At 44.0% G+C, this 25301-nt stretch overlaps 2 protein-coding genes across 4 annotated transcripts in view; one reads left to right on the top strand and one right to left on the bottom strand.

Annotated features, from left to right (window-relative positions):
* The first annotated feature begins 5019 nt into the window (after positions 1 to 5019).
* Positions 5020 to 15302, top strand: ADRA1A (adrenoceptor alpha 1A). Its single transcript, XM_054396628.1, has 2 exons — positions 5020 to 5902; positions 14791 to 15302. Exons 1-2 carry the CDS (start codon positions 5020 to 5022, stop codon positions 15300 to 15302), a joined length of 1395 nt encoding a protein of 464 aa, XP_054252603.1.
* A 6915-nt stretch (positions 15303 to 22217) lies between these two features.
* DPYSL2 (dihydropyrimidinase like 2) overlaps positions 22218 to 25301 on the bottom strand; it is a 50923-nt gene continuing 47839 nt past the window's right edge. For all 3 annotated transcript variants that reach the window (XM_054396689.1, XM_054396690.1, XM_054396691.1), the window contains one exon: positions 22218 to 25035. In XM_054396689.1, coding sequence (XP_054252664.1) covers positions 24944 to 25035 — 92 coding nt within the window. In that variant the 3' untranslated portion in view covers positions 22218 to 24943. The remainder of the gene's footprint in view (positions 25036 to 25301) is intronic.

The raw sequence follows: 25301 nt of genomic DNA, 5'->3' as shown, positions 1-25301 counted from the left end.
ACTCCTGTAATTACACAACTGATGTCAACCTCCTTGGGGAAAAGATTTTACTTCTGTTCTAATATGGGATGAAAATCACAGAATGGTAGGAGCTAGATTCGCATCTCTCGTCTACAAGGAGTTGTGGTACTTTGGGATAGAACCACAGGCTGACAGGGGTTGGAAGGGAGCTTCTGAGATCATCCAGTCCAACCCTGCTGCTACACCAGGGTCACCCAGAGCAGGTTGCTCAGGACTGCAACATCCAGATGGGTTTTGAAAGTGTCCAGAGAAGGAAACTTCATAACCCACTCTGGGCAGCCTGCTACAGGACTCCAGCACCCTCACAGAAAAGAAGCTTCTCCTTACGTTCAAATGAAGCCTCCTGTGTTCTAGTCTGTACCCATTAGGCACCACCGAACAGAGCCCAGGCCTTTCCTCATGACCTCCACCCTGTAAATGTTGATCAGCATTGAGAAGATTCCTTCTCAGGCACTGTTCTCCAGGCTAACCAGCCCCAGGTCTCTCAGCCTTTCATCCTCACAGAGATGCTCTGGTCCCCTAATTGTCCTCATCATTTAGACTAATTTTCCAGTTGCTCAAATGAAATAGAGTAGCCTCATCCTAAGATAGGTATCTAAAATAAGTCTGCTGAATCATGGCCTTTAGTAACTGAAATTTCCTTCATTCATTTAAACATCACTCCCAATATCCAATAGCCCTACGAGGATTGGCTGAAGGAGCTGGGGTTGTTTAGCCTGGAGAAGGGGAGGCTTGGAAGAGACCTTAATGCTCTCTACAACTACCTGAAAGGAGTACAGCCAGGTGGGGTTGGTCTCTTCTCCCAGGCAAGCAGTGACAGAAGAAGAGGACACTCTCAAGATGCCCCAGGGGAGGTTTAGGCTGGATGTTAGGAAAAAAATTCTTCACAGAAAGAGAGATTGGCCATTGGAATGGGCTGCCCAGGGAGGTGGCGGAATCACCGTTCCTGGAAGTGTTTAAAAAAGGACTGGATGTAGCTGTTAGTGCCATGGTTTAGTTAATTAGATGGTGTTAGGTAATAGGTTGGACTTGATGATCTCAAAGGTCTTTTCCAGCCTGGTTAATTCTGTGATTCTGTGACCACCTGGGGAAGGACCATGGTACACAAGACCTCCAAGTAACCTTCAAGAACAAGTGTTACATCCACAGAGCAAGCAGCACAAGTGCCAAGGAAAGTGTGAAGAAGTGGAAGTTGAGCGTTTACACATCACCACTTGTTCTTGCAGTTTGCAGGGTTCCAAAAATTAGCTTGAATCTTGAATTCTCCTCTCCTTGCCACATGCTCCCTTCCCCCTCTGCCCCCCAGCTCCTCAACTTTGAACTTTCCTCTCACGGGCTCTTTTGTTCTAAAACAAAGACTGCAAGTTATAGAATAGCTGCAACCGTTGGAAGGAAAGGATGATTATGCTTTCCCAAAACTCACACCCCTGTTAGCTGGTTTTATATTTTTCCTTCCAGTCACAGTGGCTATCCAAGGAGAAAGCAGCCTAAAGTTGCTGGAATGGCAGTCAGGGCTCCTGAAAAGCCGACCTCTTCATTTGGGGATTTCCTGAAGGAGTTTGAGTGTCACTTTTAAATTTGCTTCTCTTCAGGAAACTCATGAGTCCAACAAACAAACTTTCCCTCCTAAGTTAATGTCTGGGAGGAGGCGGAGACTGTACCATGTAAGAACAGGTACATGGCTTACCTGCTTCCCAGGGGCTATGGGAATTGCTTTTCTCTGGCTATAAAAGCCCAGTCTGTGTTTTCTTCCTTCCTTCCTTCCACTTTAGGACCATAATTTCTCAAGACTTAGAGACCTGGTGATATTTAGCCTGGAGAAGAGCAGACTGAGAGAGGATCTTCTCAATGCTGACCAACATCTAAAGGGCAAGCGTCAGGAGGATGGAGCCAGACTCTTCTTCTCAGTGGGATCCAGTCACAGTACAAGGAGTAGTGAACACAAACTGGAACATAGGAGGTTCCATGTAAACATAAGAAAAAAAACATTCTTCACTGAGGGTGACAGCACTGTAGCACATTGCACAAAGAGGTTGTGGAGTCTCCAGAACCACTCAAAACTCACCTGGATGTGTTCCAGTGTGGTTTACTCTAGGTGCTTCTACTCTAGCAGGGGGGTTGGACTAGACGTGATTCTTCAGTTCATCATCAGTGACCTGGGGCACTAAAAAAAAAAAACAAAACCCAAAAACCTAAAAAGCCATATGAAAAATAAATCTCACCCCAGCAGCACATGCTGCTCAAGCTATTTCATGGCAAAACCCCTCTCTGCAGCTATGTGTGGTGCCTACCTCAGTACGTCATCCCAGCATGCAGTCTCTCCTTGTTATGTTCCTCGTGCTCCATTTGCCTGCCAGGCAATTCTCTTTTTATATCAAAAGAATTAAATGTTAACTTATAAACAAGAGCCTGTTAGCTGTCTCCCTCTGTCTGATCTCTGCAGGAACTGGTAGTCTGCATGGAAGTGAAAAACGGTAATTTCCAACCCCACCTGTCACCATCTTGAGTGCACTTTCTTTTTGAGCAATACGGGACTGGCAGGGAGTTACGGTAACGGCAAGGACACTGCCTGCTACATCAGCAGAGCAGCAAACTTACTGCTTGTGGAGCTGAGCACTGCAACTGGGGACGGATCCCTTGGGGGATGCTGGACTCAAGATCCTCACATGCACTGGCATACAGGGAATCAGTGCAGCTGGGAGCCAGCAAAATACTAGTGGGGAAGTAAAGGGAGAAAAAACAATGGATTTTCAGGCACAGAGTTGCATTCCTGCATAAAGAGGAGCCTGCTGTGTTGTGCTGTGAATCTGCTTTGCAGATGCTCAGAGGAGCTGTGCTGCCTTCTAGAGATTAAAGAGGTGAGTGTGGACTGGGGTAGGCACAACAGTATGCCCTTCCCTAAACAATCCTTCTCCACAGGTTGAGCATTATCTGTTTGGTTTTGAGCATGAGCATCTCTGTCAGTGCTTTCTGTCTCATTAACTTACTGGGAAGTTTTGCTTCATGTACTTTTTTTTTTTTTAATAGTCAAGCTTGATAATTCCTTAATTTTCTACCACACCATCACTAATTCCTTAATTTTCTAGCACACCATCACTCCTATAATGACCACAGTTGCAATGGTTAGAGGAGCTTAATGCTAAAGTCACTTTTCATTGATATGTTTCACAAAATCTGTCCTTTACACCCTTGGAATTATTCTTCAACTTGTTCCCTCTTGCAGGAAAGAAAATACAAAGATTCAATTTGGTTTCAATGCAGAGAAGGCAAATTCCCACAGTGGAACATCTCTTCATTTCCCCTTGGCCACCCTCCCCTCTTTGGAAACTGGGACTTTTGGGGGTTCAGAGTTTTAAATGCCTTTGCTTGCAATAAAACTCAGGTTTGAGCTATATGACAGTCATTGCAGCTCATTGATTCTGTAAAGTGTGATTTGAGGGACTCATCTGAAAGACCTACTGTTAAGACACTTAGAGCCTTAGCTCATCTCAGATTTAACAGGATTAGTCTTAGTGATGGTTTTTCACATGCCTGTTCAGTATTTTGGATAGAAATGCTATATTCACACCTAGGTGCTGTGAAAGGCTTTTCAGCTCCCATTTGTGGCTTCTCCATTTGTGTCCCCATGTCTCAGTTCCCAGGCTTATACTCACTTTTCTCTCTGATGTACCTTTTCTCCATATTTAGTCAGCTAAGGCTGAGTTTGGCTTCCAAATGGTCAGAAACGTTGTGTCACTCAGTAGGAAACTTGTTCCTTGCAACATCTGCTTGGCAGGAATTGCTTTTCCCTATAGATTTCTAAAATGGGCAGTTCAGCTGGACTAAAAAGCTGTTCAGTAGGTGAGGGAGTCACTTAATAAGGAAATCTTAGAATAAAATCTGGTTTTACAAACCTGTTGCACAGTTTGTAATCCTGAATTGTGTCCTGCAGGCTTCTAACTCTCCTAGAACTGGTCTCTGAAGATGAGCTGATGGTTGGGATTGATTGCTATCCCCAAAGGAGAAGGGACTGCAGCTGACAGTGTGCTGAGAAAATCCAGGCAACAAAATTCATGTTGCTCTCTTAGTGGCTGTTAAACAATACTGGGCTGAAAAGGGTTGGTTCCACTGCCTGGAGCCAGCCTGAGAAAGACTCCCTAAAATAGCTTCCTGCTCTATTCTTATATGGGAACCCTAGCAGTGAGTAAACCTTGCTTCTGGAAACCATATTGTTTGTATCTTTGTCTCCTTCAGGGGGTGTGATGAACCCTAAAGAGCACAACACTGAGCATCCTTGACACAGCAAACCAAACCTCACCCTCCCCTTCCAAGCAAGAAGCTGACTTAAACAATCTCTAATTCACAATCCAGAAGCTGAAGTGACAATTGTTCCACAGCATGGAGAAGCTTTAGTTGACACCTCAGACCCTGAAGATGGGCAGTGACAAGTATCTCAAATGACACTGCTGAGCAGACACAGCAGCAGCCTCCACCTTGCCAGGTTTGTAAGCCAGTTATAAGGCAGAATCAGGACTAACACAAGGTAATTAAAAGCATCAGTGATTTCCTCTTGGGAGAAACTGAACTCTGAGACCCTTTGAGAATTTATGTTACAGAAAGATTGAATCTTCCCCAAAAGACAAAAATTATTGTAACATATAGTTCCAATGTTTCTCATCATGTAATCCTGGAAAGTAGGGTAAATAGCCTCTGTTTTGTGTAGCCTCACTTCTGCACTGCAAGAAAAATGCAAAAAGAGTTTAACTTTACTTGGAAATGGTGGCTATTAATTGTGCTATGATAGTAAAAGGGAGAAAGGTCAATTTTTCTAATATGTTTCTGGATCTTTCTCGTTGTTCCTGGTGCTTCCTGTCTATGACTTTCTTAAAATCTCTTCTCCCCAGCCAAGACAGACAAAAGTTGCCTGTAGCACCTTCCAACAACTGACCCCATCACTTTTTCTACCTGGGCTGGGAGTGAAGCACAGCAGCCCCACATGAATGTTATCAGATGCTCAGCATGGCTTTCCTCCCTGGAAACTCCTCTGACTGCTCCAACTGCACCCACTCTGTGGGACCTGTGAACATTTCAAAGGCCATTTCACTAGGTCTTATCCTAGGGGGGCTAATAGTTTTCGGGGTTTTGGGTAATATTCTGGTTATCCTCTCTGTAGCCTGCCACAGACACCTTCAGAGTGTTACCCACTATTATATAATTAACCTGGCTGTGGCTGACCTCCTCTTGACTTCCACTGTCCTGCCCTTCTCAGCTACTATGGAGATTTTAGGCTATTGGGCCTTTGGGAGAATCTTTTGCAACATCTGGGCAGCTGTTGATGTCCTTTGCTGCACCGCATCCATTATGAGCCTCTGCATCATCTCGATAGACAGATACATAGGAGTAAGCTACCCACTGAGATACCCAAGTATAGTGACAGAGAAGAGAGGTCTTCTGGCCTTACTGTGTGTTTGGGCTTTGTCTCTGGTGATATCAGTTGGACCACTTTTTGGCTGGAAGGAACCAGCACCAGAAGATGAGACCATTTGTCAAATTACTGAGGAGCCTGGCTATGTGCTCTTCTCTGCTCTGGGCTCCTTCTACCTCCCCCTGACTATTATCTTGGTGATGTATTGCCGAGTCTATGTAGTGGCCAAAAGAGAAAACAAAGATTTGACTTCTGGTCTGAAGACAGAGAGATCTCATTCTGAAGAAGTCACCCTACGCATCCATCGTAAAAATACTCCTGAAACAAGTGGATTAGCATCCAACCCCAAGAGCAAGCATCATTTTTCATTGTGTCTCCTCAAGTTCTCCAGGGAAAAGAAAGCTGCCAAAACCCTGGGAATAGTTGTGGGATGCTTCGTTCTCTGCTGGCTTCCATTTTTTGTAGTAATGCCTCTCGGTAAGTAAAGCAAAACCCTCTGCCTTTACAGCCCCATCCCCAGAGCAAGGTACATGTCTGTGCCTGCACATGGTAATGTTGAGCAGAAAAGCTCTGAGGGAATCATTTTCTGTTGGAGAGCTGTCAAAACCAAAACCTTCACCATCACAAAGTGGTGAACATGAAAAATGAGTCCAAATGAAACAAAACATCTCTGGTTCAAATTTAAGCTAACCAGTCTGGGAAAATGGAAGGGATTTAGTATTTTTTCCATGCAGAAAATACTCTTTCAGGGGTAGGACTTATTTCTGACCATCTCTGGTACAGGAATAATATCTTTAGATGCATCTGTGTTCATATCTGAGTCTGCAGCCAGTTCTTGAGGTGATAAAAAGATGCAAAATATCAAGGGATAAATGCGTTCAGAGTCAAAGTATCTCAGCACCTAATAATTTCCACCACGAGAAAAAATAAATCAGCTTGATGTCAGGAAATCACAGAATTATTTTGGTTGAAAAAGACCTTTAAGATCAAGTCCAACCATTATCTAACTCTACCACATCTAGGGCTAAACCACATCCCTCAGAACTACATATCTGCCACTTTTAAACATCTCCAGAGATAGGGAAAACACCCCAAAGGACGGTGAAAGATCCTATTTCTCATTTAATGCACACTGTGAGGTACCATACTCCAAATAACCTGAATGTCATATTTAATTGCCATAGTAATGATTATATTCTAATCATAATCAAACCAGCCAAAAGTCATCAGTGAGAATCCTTTAAAGTCATTTTATAATTCTCTGGATGAACTCTCTTGTAGACACCCACTGACCCTACTGGCCAAATACTGCCTTCAACCATTGTGCTGAATATGAATATTTATTCAGCAGCTGTAGTTCTAAAGGGGAGGAAAGTCAGGGATTTGTTCTGCTTTACTATCACTGAAATAGAAAGTACTAATTAAAATTCTAATTAAGCCTTGCTCAGTCAACTCTGATACAATATCAGGATTTAAAAGTAGAATACTAATTGCACACCTCTGTCTGAGTGTGCACTATGTGGCACATCACACAGGTTGCTCTGAAAAAGCTGTACTAAATACTCATCTTAGGTTTTGAACCTTGGAACATTAAATCTGTGGCAATTTCGGTATCTTTTCCTGTAGAAAGGGCGTGTGCTGTACAGGGAAAATGAAATAAGATTGTGTTCAAGTTTGAGCTAGTAACAGAATGATATTTACAACTAAGAAGAAAAAAAAGCAGCATGAGCTAAGCATGAAAAGAAAGATTTGGGGATTTTTGAATTAATTTGTTTTTAAACCTTAGACAAAGCTGGGTTTATTTTTCAATTAACTTCCACTGGATTTAGTGAGACTTCTAGGTTGCTTCACAAAAACCTGTCACTAATGTTGTCATGTGAAAAAACAAACAAACAAACAAACCCCAACAAATACAGACTTTTTTGTTGGTCAGTACTGGAGGAAGAGATGTAGATGTTTCATAAGGAGGAGCCCTGAAAGGCCTGGCTCATGCTCTCCAGGATGTCAGCATGTTGAATGCTGGTTGCCAAGACGTCAGAAATATACCCAAAAAGGATTTGTGAGAACACATTAAACCACATTTTTCATCTGCAAATGTGGTTGCCCACACAGAGCACAATTAATTTAATTAATTATCCTCTGGATTTTTTTTTTTCTGGATGCAAGAGCGGCTTTGCATCCTTTGATGCCTTAGAAGGAAACTCTGAGGTTGGTTTCCCCTTCTTTGTGGTCTTGCTATATTATTTGTAAAACACATAATAAGTCTTTCAAAACATACTTGAAACTCTTGTTTAAAGACAACTACTAAGCAGACAAGTGTCACCAAAAGAAAGTCTCCAAAAAAGCCAAGGAAACAGATGAAGCACCCTGTCCCATCCAAAGCCTCATCCAGAGACAATTGCATATGGAATGCTACACCTGTACCCTACAGAACTCTTTCCAAAAGACAGCCACCACTGTCATATCTATTCTGCTGACAGGGGAATGTGGACATAGGGAGGCAGATTAGTGGCAGAGGTCAGACTTTTCAGATGCAGAGGATATTTCACCACTAAAACCACTGGCAGCTGTGGAGCCCATAACAGAGCTTGTTTGAGCTCAATATATCTTCACAAATTTGAGAGAACTGTTGTCCAAACTAGAGCTGTAGTCTCGGCATCCCCTTAGTTAAATCTCAGTACCTCTGAAAGCACCAAGGGCAATGAGAAGTCCTTTTACATGATGGTTTAGGGAAATCTTAGACTGCCCAAAGCGCAGGGTAGGAGGTAACGATAAGGCTTATTTTCAACTATGTATGACAGTGCCTGCAGGGTTGTTTTGAGGTGAAAAATGCCCAGGCCTGATGCATAAAAGGAAAAAAAGGTTGGGATATTATAAAAATAGTCTAAGTTGGGGCTGACTTCCCTTAGCCAGCAGATCAAAGGTTTTTTTCTCCCACTCTACTTTGGCCTGGTAAGGCCACACTTGGAGTATTGTGTCCAGTTCTGGGTTCCCCAGTACAAGACAGACAGGCAACTAATGGTGAGAGCCCAGCAGAGGCCATAAGTATGCTGAGGGGACAGGAGCTTCTTTCTTACTAGGAGAAGCTGAGAGACCTGGGACTGTTTGGCCCAGAGAAGAGCAGCGTGAGAGGGGATCTGATCAATGCTGAGCAGCATTTAAAGGGTGAGAGGCAAGAGGATGGGGCTGGGCTCTTGTCAGTGGTATCCTTCTCTGGAGACTTTCAAAACCAACATAGTTTTCCTATCACAAAATACAGAACTCCAGCCACTGAGGAAATATTTAGAGCTAGATTCCGTCTGCTGGTATTTCAGTGTGTTCCCTCAATGACACAAACAAACAAACAAAAACTCACAAAAGCCAGAATAAAGCCCCACATCATTTTCTGGAACAGTGGGAAGGGTGTTTATGCTCCTTGAGCCATGGAATACAAGGAGGGGGGGAGGAAGGGGAGTGTGTATGTGTTAAGCCACTGAATGGGGAGAAAATAAGTGCTGGACATAAACAGCTGAGATATTTCTTTGGCAATTTGGTTTGGTGGTTTGTTTTTTTTAGCTAATTACATGGAGTGTTTCTCATAAACACAGGAAAGGCTTCACTGGTCTAGGTTGGTAACTCAGCTACACCAAATGTAATGACAAAGATCCTGATGACATCCCTGTGGCAAGCATTTCTCTGACATTACCAAGTCCTGAAATGTTGTGTTCCGCTGACTCACACCCAGCAAAGCAGCAGAAAGAATTGGTGATATTAATAGGCATTTTCACTGGAAATGAGACAGAAAGAGGTGCTTTGTGATTCACTTCTGTGGTTCTGCATGTACTACCTGTCAGAGGTTTGTTCTTGTCTTCATAGCATTCACGACTTTCAAATGCCTACAGTAAATGAACCAAGAATGTAATTTTTCAGTCACTCTCTAACATCATGGTGCAATTTAGGATTTGTTAGTGACTGAAAAGGCAATGAGTGATTCTTTCACCCCATCCAGCACGTCAGGGGTAGATACTCAGCTTTTGCTGCAGAAGATAGTTCGTGGCTTGCTTATGCTGAGGATTCCAAAAAATCACAACTGAGAACCACAGTTGTGATTTTGGAATCCTCTAACAAACTCATGAAACAGGCTGAGACAGACTCATCTCTTCAAACTATTCCCTGAACCATGCTCTTGAGTTATATTTCATTTTTAAAGGAAAGTTAAAATTGTATTGTACAGACATGACTCTGAGAGCAAGGGATTTGGGACCAACATCAAATATCTTAAAAATGTGAGCAATGAGATCCAGAATCATTCCAATGTAGTAGCAGGATGGGAGCTGGAACTTCAACAAGAATGAAATTTATTTGTAAAACAATGTGGTTAGTTGGCTTTATGTGGGTAAAAAAAAACCTCAGTTTACCTTCCCATCAGCTTTTATCAACTTTCTAAATTTGAGGCTGCACACAGTGAACCTGGAAATAGTTGTGTGCTGAGATGTTTGCTCTTGGCCATTAGGGCATTTTCTGAAAAAAATGCAAATAACCAGAACACCATTCCCAGACTGACCCATTTCTGTTGCCTGTCCTTTCCACCTCTTGCCTGTGTCCAAACATTTGCAGTCCCCTGCTGCCCCAGAGATCTCAACTCAAGCCACTGTGTAAAGATGCACACTCCTCCTTCTATGTGTTTAGTGTGGGTTAGGGATGGCTGGACACAGAGTGTCTCTCATTTTCAGCCTGAATCAGCCTCAAAATTCCAGGCCCAGGCACAGATGTAAACTTGCAGGATTTGACAGTTGCTGGCTTTTACCCTTCCTCACTTCCATGAGCCACTCTTCTCACTACAAGGTGGTCTTGGAGCATGTCCAGAAAAGAGCAAAGAAGCTGGTGAAGGGTCTGGAGAATAGGAGCAGCTGAGGGAACTGGGGTTGTTTAGCCAGGAGAAAAAGAAGGCTGAGGGGAGAACTCTTTGCTCTCTACAACCCCTGAAAGGAGCTGAGGTAGGAGCTGGTCTCTTCTCCTTTGTAACAAGTGATAGAACAAGAGAAAATGACCTCAAGTTGCACCAGCAGAGGTTTAGTTTGGATATGGGGAAAAATTTCTCTGCTGCAAGAGTGGTCAGGCTATGGAACAGGCTGCCCAGGGAGGTGGTGGAGTCCCCATCCCTGGAGGTGTTAAAAAAAAAAATGTGGACATGGTACCTGGGGACACAGTTCGGTGGGCATGATCATGTTGGGTTGATGGTTGGGCTTGATAATCTTGGAGAGATTTTCCAATCTTAATGAGTCTGTGATTCTATCATTCTGCATTTCTTGCCTTAATTCAATTGCATGTACCCCAGAGACATTCAAGGGCTCTACAATCCCACTTTTTGTTCCCACAGAAAATACTTTCCATAAAGGAGCAGCAGGATGAAATGTGTACAGAGTGCAGTAGTTGCGTGTCTACAGCAACACATATAGAGAAATACATATATACAGTGTACTTGCTAAAGAGTGGTCAGTTTTTTGACCCAAGATGCAGTACAGAATGCCAGTCTTGTGAAATAAAGTTCAGTGCTAATGTTGATCTTGGGAACACAATATGTAACACATTGATCAATGCTTGTAGAGCAGACTGCCACTGGTACAGACTTAATCCATGTGGGGACGTCACTGCTTCTCTGTGCTTCATCCTCTGGCTCTTTGGGGCAATTGCTCTGGAAGAGCTGCTGCCCTCCAGCTTGACCCATTTAGGGCAGATCTGAGAAGCTGAGTTTTAAGCTTTGCCTCCCTGTAAACCAGTCCAGTATTCCCATTCCCTGTTTGCTGTGAGTACAGCAGCATGGCTCCTATACTTCAAAGATGTTAGGAGTTTGGTCTGACTTCTGCACAAGGTTTTAAATGGATACTTCTGATTCTCTAGGACACTTCAAGCCTTGATAACAGAGCACTTACAAATACTGCTTGGTTCTCTGCTCACAAAGTGCATAGGTACTGCTGTCCCCTCCTGAGTGGTGTCTGCAGCTCCTGACTTCCCTGTACTTCAGGCAGCTCCTCAGTGCAAGCTCTGAATACAGGGGCATGACTGCTTGGCAGGTTGTTGCTGGTCACTCATCATACAGGGGTACAGCCACATCTCACCCACATACCAGAATGGCCATACCCCACTGCCTGCCTTTTCCTGAGCTCTGACTCCATCACCACTTTTGTGCCACACAACATAAAAGTAGGAAGATCGTAAACTCACACAGAGCTGCAGGGCTGAGTAGCAGAGATGGATTTTAACACCATGATGGGTCCATGGGTCATAAAAATATATGGGATTATATCCCCATGGTGCTGACAGACAATGCAGGGTAAACACCACAATTTTCTGTAGTCTGGTGGCTTCTAAATCCCTCTTTGCTGTCCCTCAGTGAAATGACGCATAACATCAGTACCGGTTTTTAAACAACCTACAATCAAGCATACATACAGCATTCTGACAAATGACAAAGTCAAATTACATCTTTGTGACTGAACTGGCACTTACTCACCAGGAGGTGCATCAAAAAGTTCTCTCTCAGAACTGAAGAAATTTCAACTTGAAAAATAGGAAAATAAATTATGACGGAAGGGGCAAGCGATGAAATACTTAATAGCAAAGGATCTCAGAAGGCTAACACTACATTTTATCTTCTTTATCTTGCTTTTGTTTAACAAGCAACTGAATTGTGCTACTGACACTTGAGAGTCCTCAACCTTTTCATAGAATCTTATGGATTGGAAAAGACCTCTGAGATCAAGTCCAACCATCAACCCAACACCACCATCCCCACTGAATCACTTCCCCCAAAAACTTCTTCACTAAAAGAGTGGTCAGGCATTGAAACAGGCTGCCCAGAGAAGTGGTGGAGTCACCATCCCTGGAGGTATTTAATAAATGTGTGGACATGGCACTTGGGGATATGGTTTAATGGGCACGGTGGTGTTGGCCTGACAGGTGGACATGGTGATCTTAGAGGGCTTTTCCAACAAGATGCACAAAATTTGTCTCTTAAAGCTATTTGGTTTTCTTTTCCCTGTGTGTTGGTCCAAGGCAACAAGTCTCAGCACTGATGAACCAAAAAAGGTTACGTTAATAAATTAACATGCAGATCTCCACCCCAAAAAAAGATCAAGAGGCAGGCTCTGACACTGGCTGCTTTCTATTTTTAACAGACTTTGGCAAGGCACCAGCATTCCGTTTAGAGTGAGCCAGAAGTGGCAGCAAATGGGAATTGTTATTATTTACCCATTTTTACATTCAACCTCATAAGGCTGATTCCCCAAACTGAGCTTTGTTTCACCTTTTGTTTTAAGGCAGAATGAAGAAGTAGTAGAGATGCTGCAATTAAAGGAGGAAATAAAGGGGAAAAAATTGAGCATGATCTGGGCATTTTGAAGCCTTTCACTATTTTTCCATCTGCCAATGACTTCAGCTATAAAGCTCTTTGAGAAGGTTGGTTAGTTGTTTTTCACTAAAGGAAGGCAGCATTAAAGTTCTGAAGACAAAATCTGAGGTCAAGGATCACAGAACTGTAGAATTGTTGGGGTTGGGAGTGACCTCTGGAGATCATCCAGTCCAACCCTCTGCTAACTCAGGTTCCCCTAGAGGAGGCTGCACAGGACAGTGTCCAGATGGGTTTTGAAAATCTCCAGACAAGCAGACTCCACAACCTCTCTGGGCAGCCTGCTACAGGGCTCCAGCATCCTCACAGGAAAGAAAATTTTTCCTTAAGTTCAAGTGAAACCTCCTAGGTTCTGGTTGGTACCTGTTACCCCTCATCCTGTCACTGGGCACCACTGACGAACCCAGCTGCGTCCTTAGAGACACAATAGAACTGCAGAGGATGACAAATGTACGGATGCATGAATCTTCCACAGTGTTTCTTTCAACATGTTCACAGGGGCAAGCAGGAAGACAGGCATTTGTCAGTGTTAAAACTTCTGTTTATGATAAACCTGACACTGAAGTCCCAAACAAGCCAATTATGTTTTCTGGGAAATTATTTTTCTTCCTCTGTCCAAACTAATTAATAATACTGGTTTGACAGAAGCACTTGACTTGTTTTTTTTCCTTTCTTTTAAAGGAGGCAAGAAACAGCCTTTACCCTTGACAGCACAGGGCAAATATTTTTCTCTTTTTCTGGTTCTAAATTTATTTTGAAAAATTGGTCTTGGAATTGCTGTTATCACTTATTCCTACCCCAGTCTCACACTGGCTCATTCACATTCAGACAATATTGACTTCATTTCTAAGAAAAAAAAAAAAAAAAAAAAAGTACCGAAGAACAGAATTAAAGGATCCTGTTACAATGGGCACTTTCCAGTGTCATTCAAGAAACCTGACAAGTATCTAAACAACTCTCCATAAGCAGCAGAGATGACTCCTAGATATCTTAAGCCCTAGAATCATAGAATGCCCTGGATTGGAAGGAACCTTTTAAATTCATCCAGTCTAATCCCCCTGCTAAAGCAGGATCACCCAGGGCAAGTTACTCAGGAATGCATCCAGGGAGGTTTTGAAAGAGACCCCACATCCTCTCTGGGCAGCCTGCTCCAGGGCTCCAGCACCCTCACCATTAAGAAGTGTCTTCTCATGTTGAGGTGGAACCTCCTGTGTTCCAGCTTGTTCTTGTCATTCCTTGCCCTGTTACTGGGCATCACCAAAAAGAGTCTGACACCTTCATCCTAACACCCACCCCTCAGATATTTATGGACATTTGTAATCCCCTCTCAGCCTTCTCTTCTCCAGATTAAACAGCCTCAAGTCTCTCAGTCTTTCTTCATAGGTGAGATGTTCAAGTCCGTTCATCTTTCAATGTCTCTGAATCCTAGAAGCATTCTATGCAATAGAAAAATTTGGATGGTTAGATTTTCCAAAGGTTTTCAGGGAAAATAAGTACCCAATAGTTCATAATTCCTAAGATTTTAAGCTGGATTTTAAGATAAGATTTTAAGTGCAGCCCACTCAGTAATCCTACTTTCTACTTACTCTGGCTTCTGAAGTGGTGCCATTTTCTTGCTGTTTGAAAGCAATTTTGGTGACCTCCTAGATATGACTGTTACTTGGCTAACTGATCTTGGATAAGAAGTCCCAGAGGGAGTAATTTTCCTCTATCAGCCCTTGCCTCCCTGACTGCAAATGGGAATATGACGTTTGTATAATATAGTAGATGTCTTGAATTGATTTCTGATAGAACATCCATATAATTGTATGACACTATCTATTCTGAAAGACTTACTCCTGCAGGAATTGAACTTTGAGTCCTAAGTTTTCCAAGATAAAACAGAATCTTATTTATTTTTTCTAGTGTTTAAGTTTCTTTGGTTACCTGCAATTTCTCATTGCCTCTGCCTTAACACTCTGTGTATTTTCCATTTTAGGCTCCTTCTTTCCTGCAATCAAACCCCCAGACACACTTTTTAAAATAACATTTTGGCTTGGATATTTAAACAGCTGCATCAACCCCATCATCTATCCATGCTCAAGTAAGGAATTTAAGAAAGCATTCCAAAATGTCCTGAGAGCGCCGTGCCTCCCAAGGAAGCAAAAAGCAAAGAAGCAATTCCCAAGTGTCAACCTCAACCATCCCACTAGCCAAAGCACAGACAGTGGCAGAGATATAGTCTGTATGCCTGCTGGCTCAGGAGAGACATTTTGTAAAATTTCAAAGTCAGATGGGGTCTGTGAGTGGAAGCTATTCTCTGCTGTGCAAGGTATGCCTGCAAAAAATGTAGTTTCTAAAGACTGTGCAGCTGCCAAAGTGAAAAGCAAAGGTTTCCTCCAGGAATGCTGTTATGCAGGCACTTCAGGTAACCTTGTCCATAAAAACTGTCAAGTGCCAACCATTAAAATACACACCATCTCCCTCAGTGAAAATGGGGAAGATGTCTAAAGGACCAACTGTGCCCAGCAGCATGGGCTCACAAATTCAGAGACTCACACAACCCCAGTATGGTTACGATTGGAAGGGACCTCTGGAGACCATCTAGTTCAGCCTCCCTGCTACAGCAGGGTCACCCAGAGCAGGTTGCTCAGGATCACATTCAGGCAGATTTGGAATTTCTCTAAAGAAGATTCCACAACTTCCCTGAGCAGCCTGGTCCAATGATGCTTATCATGCTTGTGGCTCTGTTAACAGGATGTTGCTCTTTTTATTGGGAAGCAGAAGTGGATGCTACAGCAGTTGAAAGGATCCTGTGAAGAAAATATCATACTATAAAACAGGGACAAAGCCTTTGAGGAGAGATGTCTTGGAGTGCTGATAGCCTAAACAAAACCCTTTAAAGACAGTGAATGGCTTCAGTGGATGGTGAGCACCTTTCAGTCTTCCAAGAGATTGACCTCTGCAAGGGATTTGCTAAAGTTTCCAGGCTTTATTTTTTTGTTATGTTTGTGTTTCAAAGTTTCCACTGCTCTGATTTAAGTGCAGTGGGGGAGGAAGAGCAAACTGTAGAAGACCTCATGCTGATTTCATCATGCTCCACAGTTAGAGCCATTGTACAATTCCACCCCCTCAAAAAAAAGCTAAACCTTGATTCAACAGCCAGGAGTGCTAAGCCTGAGAGGCTTAGGTCTTAGGACAGTGTTTACAGATCTCTGCTCATCTTTCACTATGGACTGTGGACAAGAACATTTTTCGACCTTGTCTTGCCTCTTTTGTTCACATCTAGGTCGTGGCTTGGTGAGGTCCTGCATACCTTGTTGAAGAGAACAGGCAGCTGTTTGGATTTGCATCTTCAGCTGGGCAGTCTCACTGGTCCTCATCAGGGCCTGCACCATATGGAGAATTGGTCTCTTGTAATGCTCACAATGCTGCTTGTCCTCAACCTGTCTGGACAGTCACTTCAGCTCACCAGACATCACAAAACCACTCTCTTGGCTCTTGCCCTGCTTAGAGTCACTCCAAGTTTCTCTTTGCACTGTGGATTTCAGTAAACTCTGTTGCCACAGGAAACTTGATCTGAGTGGCTGCACTCCATCTATACCTTAGAGGTCAATCAGAACTTTCTTTTTTGTACAACCAACCTCCTAAATCTCAAAACAAAAATCAAATGAAAACCTGTGTGCATCCCAGGTGTGTCCATAAGGCCTCTGCATTTTGCTGTGGGTATAATAAAATTCAAATAAGTCATCATCAAGTAATGCCCAGAGGGATCACTTTGACTCACCCATTTATTTTCCTTGTTCTGAGTCCATCAGAGACTTGCTCAAATAATAATTCCTTGCTCAGGTGCTTGCTATTCAGACCAGTGCCACAGTCACTGAAACAGCTGTAGCCATTTTATTGTCTCTCTTCCCACTGTTATGCCACATTCCTTTTCTGATTTCTTCAGTATCAAGTGCTCCAAGCTCTCTATGAGATCCTGGGTACTCTGGATCCCTGGCACCTTCCTTCCAAGCAATGGAAGTTAAGTACATTAAAGGACTTAAGGATCTGAATCTCCTGAGAAAGGGCCATCCTTTGGGAGCTGGGGAGAAAAGCATTTAGAAACATGCTATATTTTAATATAGCTAATCAAAATAAATAAATTAATAAGCTCTTCAGCATCTGGAAGAAATAGTGGGAGGAATTCTCTGTACAATATTAGAAATAAGCAGCTCAACATAACTCCTGAGCCTGCCAAGTGAGAATGCAGCTTCTTGAAACAACACATAAGCCTTGACTCAGGTCTTAATATCAGCTCCTGTGTTGAATATCTACTGGTTTGAGAAGGAAAAGTGTTTAAGATAAGGTTAGCTTTCACAGGATAGAGCCTTGGAATGACACCTTGCTATTATTAATGAGGAATCATTGTTTATTCATCTCTCGTTCAGTATTAAGTCCCCAAAGTTAAGAGAGTTTCAGTCTTCTAGAAAGAAAAAAAAAGAAAAGGGAAAAATATAAAATATGAGCCGGTTCCATATTTTTCTGTTATTTAAAATGAACTTGGCTTTGGTGAAAGAGCTGCAGCTGCAGAGGCTGAATGTATCTGTCTATCCAAAAAGCACTAGCAGAACAATGAATTTCCCAGTGGGTTGCCACCTATCATCATGTGTAAAATCTTCCTAAGATCAGGACTTGTCTGTCATGTGAAACAATGTAGAAGCACAGAACAGAGAGTAGAAGGTGGTCATATGGGAAGTAAGGATGCAGTGGAAAGCTCAAAGCCACGGCCAATGGATCACACTGACCTGTCAATTGATGTGTCCTGACTGAAATCCTTGAGGGATGTGTATGACATCCCACTGGCCTCTCCTTTCAGTATTTACTGTTGAGGGTAACAGCCAAGATTTCCATCCTGAGCAGAGCAGATAGTCTCTCCCGCACAGGGCTGAGAGCTGGGGCATCATAGAGATGACTTCTAATTGACACAGGTTGAGGCTAAGCAGACCACCAATCTCCTTCTCACAGGGCAGGGAAAGTTCAATGTTTGAGTTTCCCCAATTAACATTCATTCAGATTTACAGTCTCATGTTTTTGAGACTTCTTGTACTCTCTAGGATTATTCAAATCCCAAATAGTTCAGATCTACCACTGCTCAAATAAATATCTCCTTTTTTTCCTTTTTACGTTTTGCTCTGCCAAGTCCAATGATAAGTTAAGCATTGTATAGAAGAATATTTTCCTTTGCCAGGTTTTAATGTCTTGAAAATCAATGGCATTGAAAAGAGGAAAGATTAAGCTAGGAGTATTTTTTGCCTTTCTACTCCTCAGAGTCCACACACCTGGCTCCAGCGTCCTTCCAGGAGCTGCCGGTCTTTTTTCCTCTCATGATAGCTGCTGAGATGGAAGCAGTTGGCAGCAAACAGCTTTTTGCTAACACTTTTCAGTTTTGCTAACACTACTTTTCAGTTGTGATGCTCCTTCATCATCAAGTTGCTGCCGGAAATCACACTGAGCTCCTTTGAGATGTGTCACGATCCAACGATGGATAATTTAACAGAAGTTAAACCCCCTCGCTTTCCTGCTTGTTCTCAAATTTTAGAGGGGCTGGGTGCGACTAAGCTTAACTTCGGAGTGATGCCCAACTGGATCTTTAGTGTGACTAACTTAACATTCTCGAGAACAGAATTAAGACTCTAACGGAGCCAAGTGCCAAATCACTTTATTTAACAGCAACAGGATTGAGTATCGCGGCGGGTCGGAGCCGTAAGGAGCGTGCGTCGCGATCCCGCGAGCGGGGACCAGGCAGGACGGCAGCTCCCGGTGGCTGGTCTCCGCGACGACAGCAGCTCCCGGTGGCTGGTCTCCGCGACGACAGCAGCGCGCTCCCTCTGGGGCGGCGGCGGCTCGTAGCGAGTTCTCTTAGCAGTTTCTCGGCAAACCCTTCCAGGCAGTTCTAGCAGCCCGCAGCAGCAGCAGTTCCTGATATATCCTAACGGCAGCTTCCCCCAGCATTTTCTCTAGCAAAGTTCTTCTTGCCGATTCCTGGTAGCCGGTTCTCAATCTCTAGCCAATGTCCCAGTAGTCGAATTCCCCCGTAACCAATTCCCCATCTCCGCCCTGCTGTGACGCCTTTTACAGCTTCACACTGCTGCTGAAAATAGCCCCCAGCCCCAATTCGGCAGGGGAATGCATGCCCAGGGCAGTCTCCAGGGTCTGAAAGTCGCTCAGTCGACCTTGTCGCCCGGGAGTCTCCAGAATCCCAAAGTCCCTCAGTCGCACCCAGGGGGCTAAAGCTGGGCTCTCCATGTCTCAAACGATTCTCCCAACAATGTCGAGCCACATCTATAATAATTTCCGGTCCTTTACAAGATGAAACATTTACTCTTTGTTAGTGAATCAAGTAACAGCATCGATGTGAATTTATTGGCTCCATGTCTCTTACACCAACTATCCCCTCTGTCAGCAGCTCCCATGATTTATCCCTGGGAGAGACCAGGGACTCCAAAATGCTACTTCTGCATCAGGAATGTTTTGCATTTCCCTTGAGAGTCATAAAAACCTCAGACTAACGGTGCTATAGCTGGAGACAGAGTGGAGGAGGGGGCAGGCAGGAAGAATATTGCCAGGGAGTTTTAGGATTTAAAAGCATTCCTTTCTTGGAGCACTTGTAAAAGGGAGGACAAACCCAGTCTGGTGGTTACAGGCAGATTTGTTAAACCCAGGGGCCACTAATCACACACACATAAGGGTTAGAGATATCAAACCCTTCCCAATATTTTATCTATTTTGTTTTAATTCTAAGAATCGGGGAGAGGGGGGAGGCGGGGGGGAAGGAAATCAGCTATTTTGGGAAAGAAGAAGAACTTCCTTCAGTGACTTTTATAATCTGAGGATGCCCAGTCCAGCAATATCCCCGATCCCATCTGAATGCAGAGGCGATCTCAGCTACCTTCCAGTACCTGAAGGGGGCTACAGGAAAGCTGTAGAGGGACCGTTTTATAGTCCCTCTGGATCTGGACGGGTTAGACTAATGGGCCAAGGCTAATTGTATGAAGCTCAACAAGGCCAAACGCCAGGTCCTGCACTTGGGTCACAGCAGCCCCATGGTAAGCTACAAACTTGGGGATGCATTGTTGGAAAGCTGCAACTTGGAGAAGGACCTGGGGGTATTGGTTGATAATTGACTGCAGTGTGCCCAGGTGGCCAAGAAAGCCAGTGGCATCCTGGTTTGCATTAGAAATACTGTGGCCAGCAGGAACAGGGTGGTGATCACTTTGAGTATTGTGTTCAGTTCTGAGCCCCTTACCACAGTAAGGACATTGAGGGGCTGGAGCACGTCCAGAGAAGGGCAAGGAGGCTAGAGAAGGGCCTGGAGCACATGACCTACGAGGAGGGGTTCAGGGAGCTAGGGTTGTTCAGTCTGGAGAACAGGAAGCTGAGGGAGACCTCATCGCTCCCTACACCTCCCTGAAGGGAAGTTGGAGAGAGGAGGGGGCAGTGTGTTCTCCTTGGTGTCAAGTGACAGGAGCAGAAGAAATGTTTCCAAGCTGTGCCAGGTGAGGTTCAGGCTGGATCTCAGGAAGTATTTGCTCACTGAAAGGGTTCTCAAACATTGAAATGGTCTGCCCAAGGCAGTGCTGGAGTCACTATCCTGGGGGGTGTTCAAGCAGCGTGTGGACCTGGTGCTTAGGGACATGGTTTAGTGCTGACCCTGCAAGTGCTGCGTCGAGGGTTGGACAGGATAAGCTTGGAGGGCTCTTCCAACCAGGTAGGGTCTGTGATTCTGTGTGATTTTTGCATCTCCTGCTGCCACCTTACGGCAGTGAGCTCAACCTGCACTTCCTGTGCTGAAAAAAAATGGGGAGGAAAAAACCTTCTGAAGCTTCCAGGCCTGTAGAACAAGCAGCTAAAAGGCCCAGATCCTTCCTTTTTTAGAGTCATAAAACCAGGGAAATTTAAGTTACTAAAACCTAGTGTTAATGAATAGGATTTTTGTCATAGACTGGTAGAATTATTTCACTTGGAAAAGACCTTTAAAATCATCAAGTCCAACCATTCTCTAACTCTACAAAGTCTGGTGCTAACCCATGTCTCTCAGCACCACATCTCTGCAGCTTTAAAACATCTTTGGGGATGGGGATTCAACCACCTCCTCACAGAGTCTGTTCCAATCTTTGAGAACCTTTCAGTGAAGAAGTTTCTTCTAATGTCCAACCTAAACCTCCCCTGGTGCAAGTTGGGAGGAGAGACCAACACTCACCTGGTTCTAACGTCCTTTCAGAGAGTTGGAGAGAGCCAGGTCTTCCCTCAGCCTCCTTTTCTTCAGGTTGAACAATCCCAGGTCCCTCAGCTGCTCCTCACCACTCCTGTTCTCCAGACCTTTCACCAGCTTTGTTGCCCTTCTCTGGACCTGCTCCAAGACCTCAGTGTCCTTGGAGCAAGTGGCCCCAGAACTGAACCAGTACTGAAGTTGTGGCCTTGCCAGTGCCCAGTACAGGTCAGCACAGTGTTGTGCTAGGTCCCAGCACATGCTGAAGCAGGTCAGCTGAGATGCAAGGGCCAGAGACAATTATTGTGCCTAACACTGCCACTAAGAAGTAAATCAAGCCACATTGTCCTCATCTTTGACACATCACTTCTCCTCAAGAGCTGACAGATAGTGTTCCAGGTCACTGAATCAGGTTCATTCTTTGCTTGCTCTGCTCCCTTTAGCCACTAATTCTGCATCGATGTTTAAAATCAGATAAGGTCCATACTGTGTCTTAAACGAGAGGCCAAAGACCAGTCAATGGGAAACCTGCAGAGAACCAAATGAGAGCCCTAAGATGAGTCTCGCTGCTGCCAGCACAAGGAATTACCTGGGTTACTTGGTTTATAAAATGCAGATGTGCCTGTGTTCTTCTGTAGCAGCAAACCAGCATTGGCTTCAGCATCTTCCTAGCATTTCTGACTGGTTTTGCTCCTCAGGACATGCTAGGTTTAGCTCTGGCTGTTGATGACTTCTTCCTCAAAAACCTCTATATGCTTCAGGTAGGTTTGGAATGCCGCCAGAAAAGGAGACTCCACAACCTCTCTAGGCAGCCAGGGCCACGGCTCCAGCACCCTCAAAGTAAAGAAATTTCTGCCTTCTCTGTGCCTCTTGAACTGGGGAGCCCAGAAGGGGACCCAGTACTCCAGATGAATCCTCACCTGAGTAGCAGGAGAGGAGAACCTCCCTCAACTCGCTGGCCACACTCTTCTTCACACACCCCAGGAAATTACACTGTGGACCATTGATTCATCTTTTTCATCACCATCTTCCAAGGAAGGATGAGACCTTCTCCTCAGCTCTACTGCTGCATAGCTCACTCCTGCAGTGATTTGAAGGTTGGCTGTTACCCAGAACACGCATCGCCGTGAGACACAGACACACCTAGTGAAACAACAATGTTTTGTCTTTATTAGGAGTTCCCAGGTAATATAACACAGAGTCCTTAAGGAATAAAACACAAGACTTGGGGTTGGGGTAGGGGTGGGTTTTGCCATTGAGACAATGGTCAAACATCAGTACTCCCTTTTGTCTACACACATGATCAGCTTTAGCACTTACAGCTCCTCCACTCATGGTTCACAATCACAAATCCAAGGGTTAAATCCAGCTAGTATTAAATCCTACTCTTCTTTTATTTTTAGAGCTTCAAGTCACTGCGGCTAATTGATTATCTTCTTTTTTTCTTCTTTAAGCATTTACATATGACATTCATTAAAACAGACACAAAGCGGACGAGGTCTCACAGGAAAAAAACATGCTTTACATAGCCTGCAAAAATCTTTTTTTTTTTGTGATTTTTTTCTTCCTTTTGAAGAACAAATTAAAAGATCTTCATGAGTCAGTGAAGGGAAAAAAAATAAAAAGGAAGATTTAAGTGAATACTAAAGAGCCGCAAAGTGTTTTGGACAATTGAAACAGATCTGCAATTCTTTTCTTTCTCCCCAACTTGTTCAAACTGATTTTAACACACAGGTGGGAAAAAAACCAACAAACTAAAAAAAACCAGCCAAACAAAAAAACCCAACAAAACAAAACAAAAACCCCAAACTGCAATATATAATTAAGTTCACACATTACTTAACAAACAAAGTGCAAAACTCTTATGCAAAACTGAAAGACACAAGAGGCAAAGGAATTCAGGGCCCAAAGGAATTCAGGTGCTGAAGCTGAGCGGCTCTGGGTTTCTAAGAAGCTTCCAGCTCCTTTATAAATCCCAGCATTGATATCTCCTAACAACAAATTTTATACTTGTTTCTTAAAAGCCTTCACATACATAGTTTTGTTTCTTTTTCCCCCTAAAATAACCTGTTAACACCACTTAAGAGAACACAGATGTGGAAAACCAAGGTCAATGTAGGTGGCAAAGTATACAGAGAAGAGAAAGCACAAGATGCAGGCAAGTGCCAGGGCATACAGACAGTGGAGGTAACACTGTGTTTAACTGTGGGTAGAAAAGCTCTTTGTGCTAAGACACAGGCCAAGTCCTCAGGACTGCTCATCTCTCTAGCTGAGTGGGAATCTAACGGTGCAGATTAGTGTGTCCTGAAAATAATAAACCTCCAACAGCAGGGCTAAAAGACCTTTCATCCCAGAAGACAGTTAAGCACCCAGATCCCGCTGACTGCCACAGAAGATTCCAAATTCATTTAAGGACCACCCATGGGCTCTGATCTCAAATCTGGGGCAGCAGGTGTCTGAGGAAGGATGGGGAACCACCAGGCCTTCTGAATATTTGCACAAGGGAAGATTCTTGAAGAAACGTGCAACTGTGGCATTGGCACCAGGCATGACAGATTCTCAGCTGCTGTTGAACCATGGAGCTACTCTGAGGCTCCCAGTTTACAACAGCTAGGCATCTGGACTGGAACTGGAATTGCCATAGATGCTTGGGCACACACTCAATTGACCAGCCCTCTGACAAGAACTAAAAAAGTTTTAAATAACCACTCGGATCGCCAGGAAGGGGGAACATGACTGCTACAGAAATCTTTCAAGCAACGTATTGCTCTTTGTCTGTGGCCCCATGCTTATGGATTTTCACCTCTGGGAATAGAAGACAACCTAACTGCTAGAAACTTCTCAAGAGACACCATCCGAGCTCCTCAGCTGGAACCCAGCCCCTTTGTTTGCACCATCTCAAGACCTATAGTACACTGAAGTGAAGATCATAGCTTATGAACCTGCTCTGCAACCTCCTATTGCAGCTAACTGGGAAGTGTTGGTTGGAATGATGCAACCTAGAAACACCTGAAATACCACAGTGGCCATGGCAATGACACTGGTGGGAGTCTGAGACTTGAATGAGGTTTAGGAAGAACAGGGAAGAAAAGGGAAATCTCCAGTTCTCTGCTAAGGCTTCATAAATTCCATGATACAAACTTATTAAAAACACACACACAAACATTAAAAAAAAACCACCAATGACAGAAGTTTCCTAATTTGCAGCAAAATCCAGAAGGAAAAATTAAATGAAAAAGCAAAGCAACAGAACCAAAGTCCCCAAGGTTTCTAGCTCACCCAATGGCTGGGGATGATGCGTTTGGTTAGTACCCAATGCTGGGTCCTGCTCCTCTGGCAGCAGGCAGTTAGTCAGTGACCTCAAAGGTGGTGCTAGGGAATGGCCAGGCTGGGATTGATGTCCCTCTGTGCTCACCTAGCTATCCTGCTGGAACACAGAACCCTACAGAATATCCAGTTTGAGGCCCTTGAACTACTCTGCAGTGTGACATTAAAAATAAGAAAAAAAAATAATAAAAGCTATTTTTAACATCTATTATATATTCCTTTGTGTGTGTGTGTGTGTGTCTTAAAGGCAGCTCCTGGGAAATTCACTTTATCCTTCCTTTATTAAAAGAAAGATGCTGAATGGGACAGAGGCCACATATCTCAAACATTCTCTTTACATGTACTTTTTGCATGTCAGATGTGTCAAAACAGAGTTTGTTTCTTTAAATGTGTAGAGGCTGAAGGGAGAAGTGAGAGGGGCTGATGAAGATGAGAAGGGAATCTGAGGGGACTGAAAGCCTTACTTCAGCACCCTGCTCACTGGTTGCCCACAGTAACTGTCACAGGCTCTAAAAGAATCAGAACGGGTCTCCAGGTGCCCCTGTCCCCCAGTCCGAGAAGGGGTCGGTCCTTAGCCCAAGCTGGTGATGTTGGCACGACCCCCAGGGGGTGCCACGATGCGCTGGGTAGTGCGGCGTGGGACGTTGTCATCAATCTGTGCCCCTGTAGAAGAGAGAAGCAACATTAGGTTCCCATCCAGTGCCAGCAAGAGTTTGAAATGAGCTTATTCCTGCTAGCCACACTATTGCAGATCCAGGCCAGGATTCTGGTGGCCTTCTTGGTCACCAGGGCACACACTGGCTCATGCTCAGCCAACTGTCAAACAACACCCTGTGATGGTTTGAAACTGTCTTTTTAATTTTTTCTTGCAAAGTTCAGAACAGAGAAAGTGAAAGAGTGTAAATAAGTCACTATTGGGTGTAAGAAAG

Source organism: Indicator indicator, chromosome 38, assembly GCF_027791375.1.
Source record: "Indicator indicator isolate 239-I01 chromosome 38, UM_Iind_1.1, whole genome shotgun sequence".
In the NCBI taxonomy this organism is placed as follows: domain Eukaryota; kingdom Metazoa; phylum Chordata; class Aves; order Piciformes; family Indicatoridae; genus Indicator; species Indicator indicator.
Note: the sequence above shows the minus strand (reverse complement) of the source record. Positions and strands in the feature narration are given on the sequence as shown.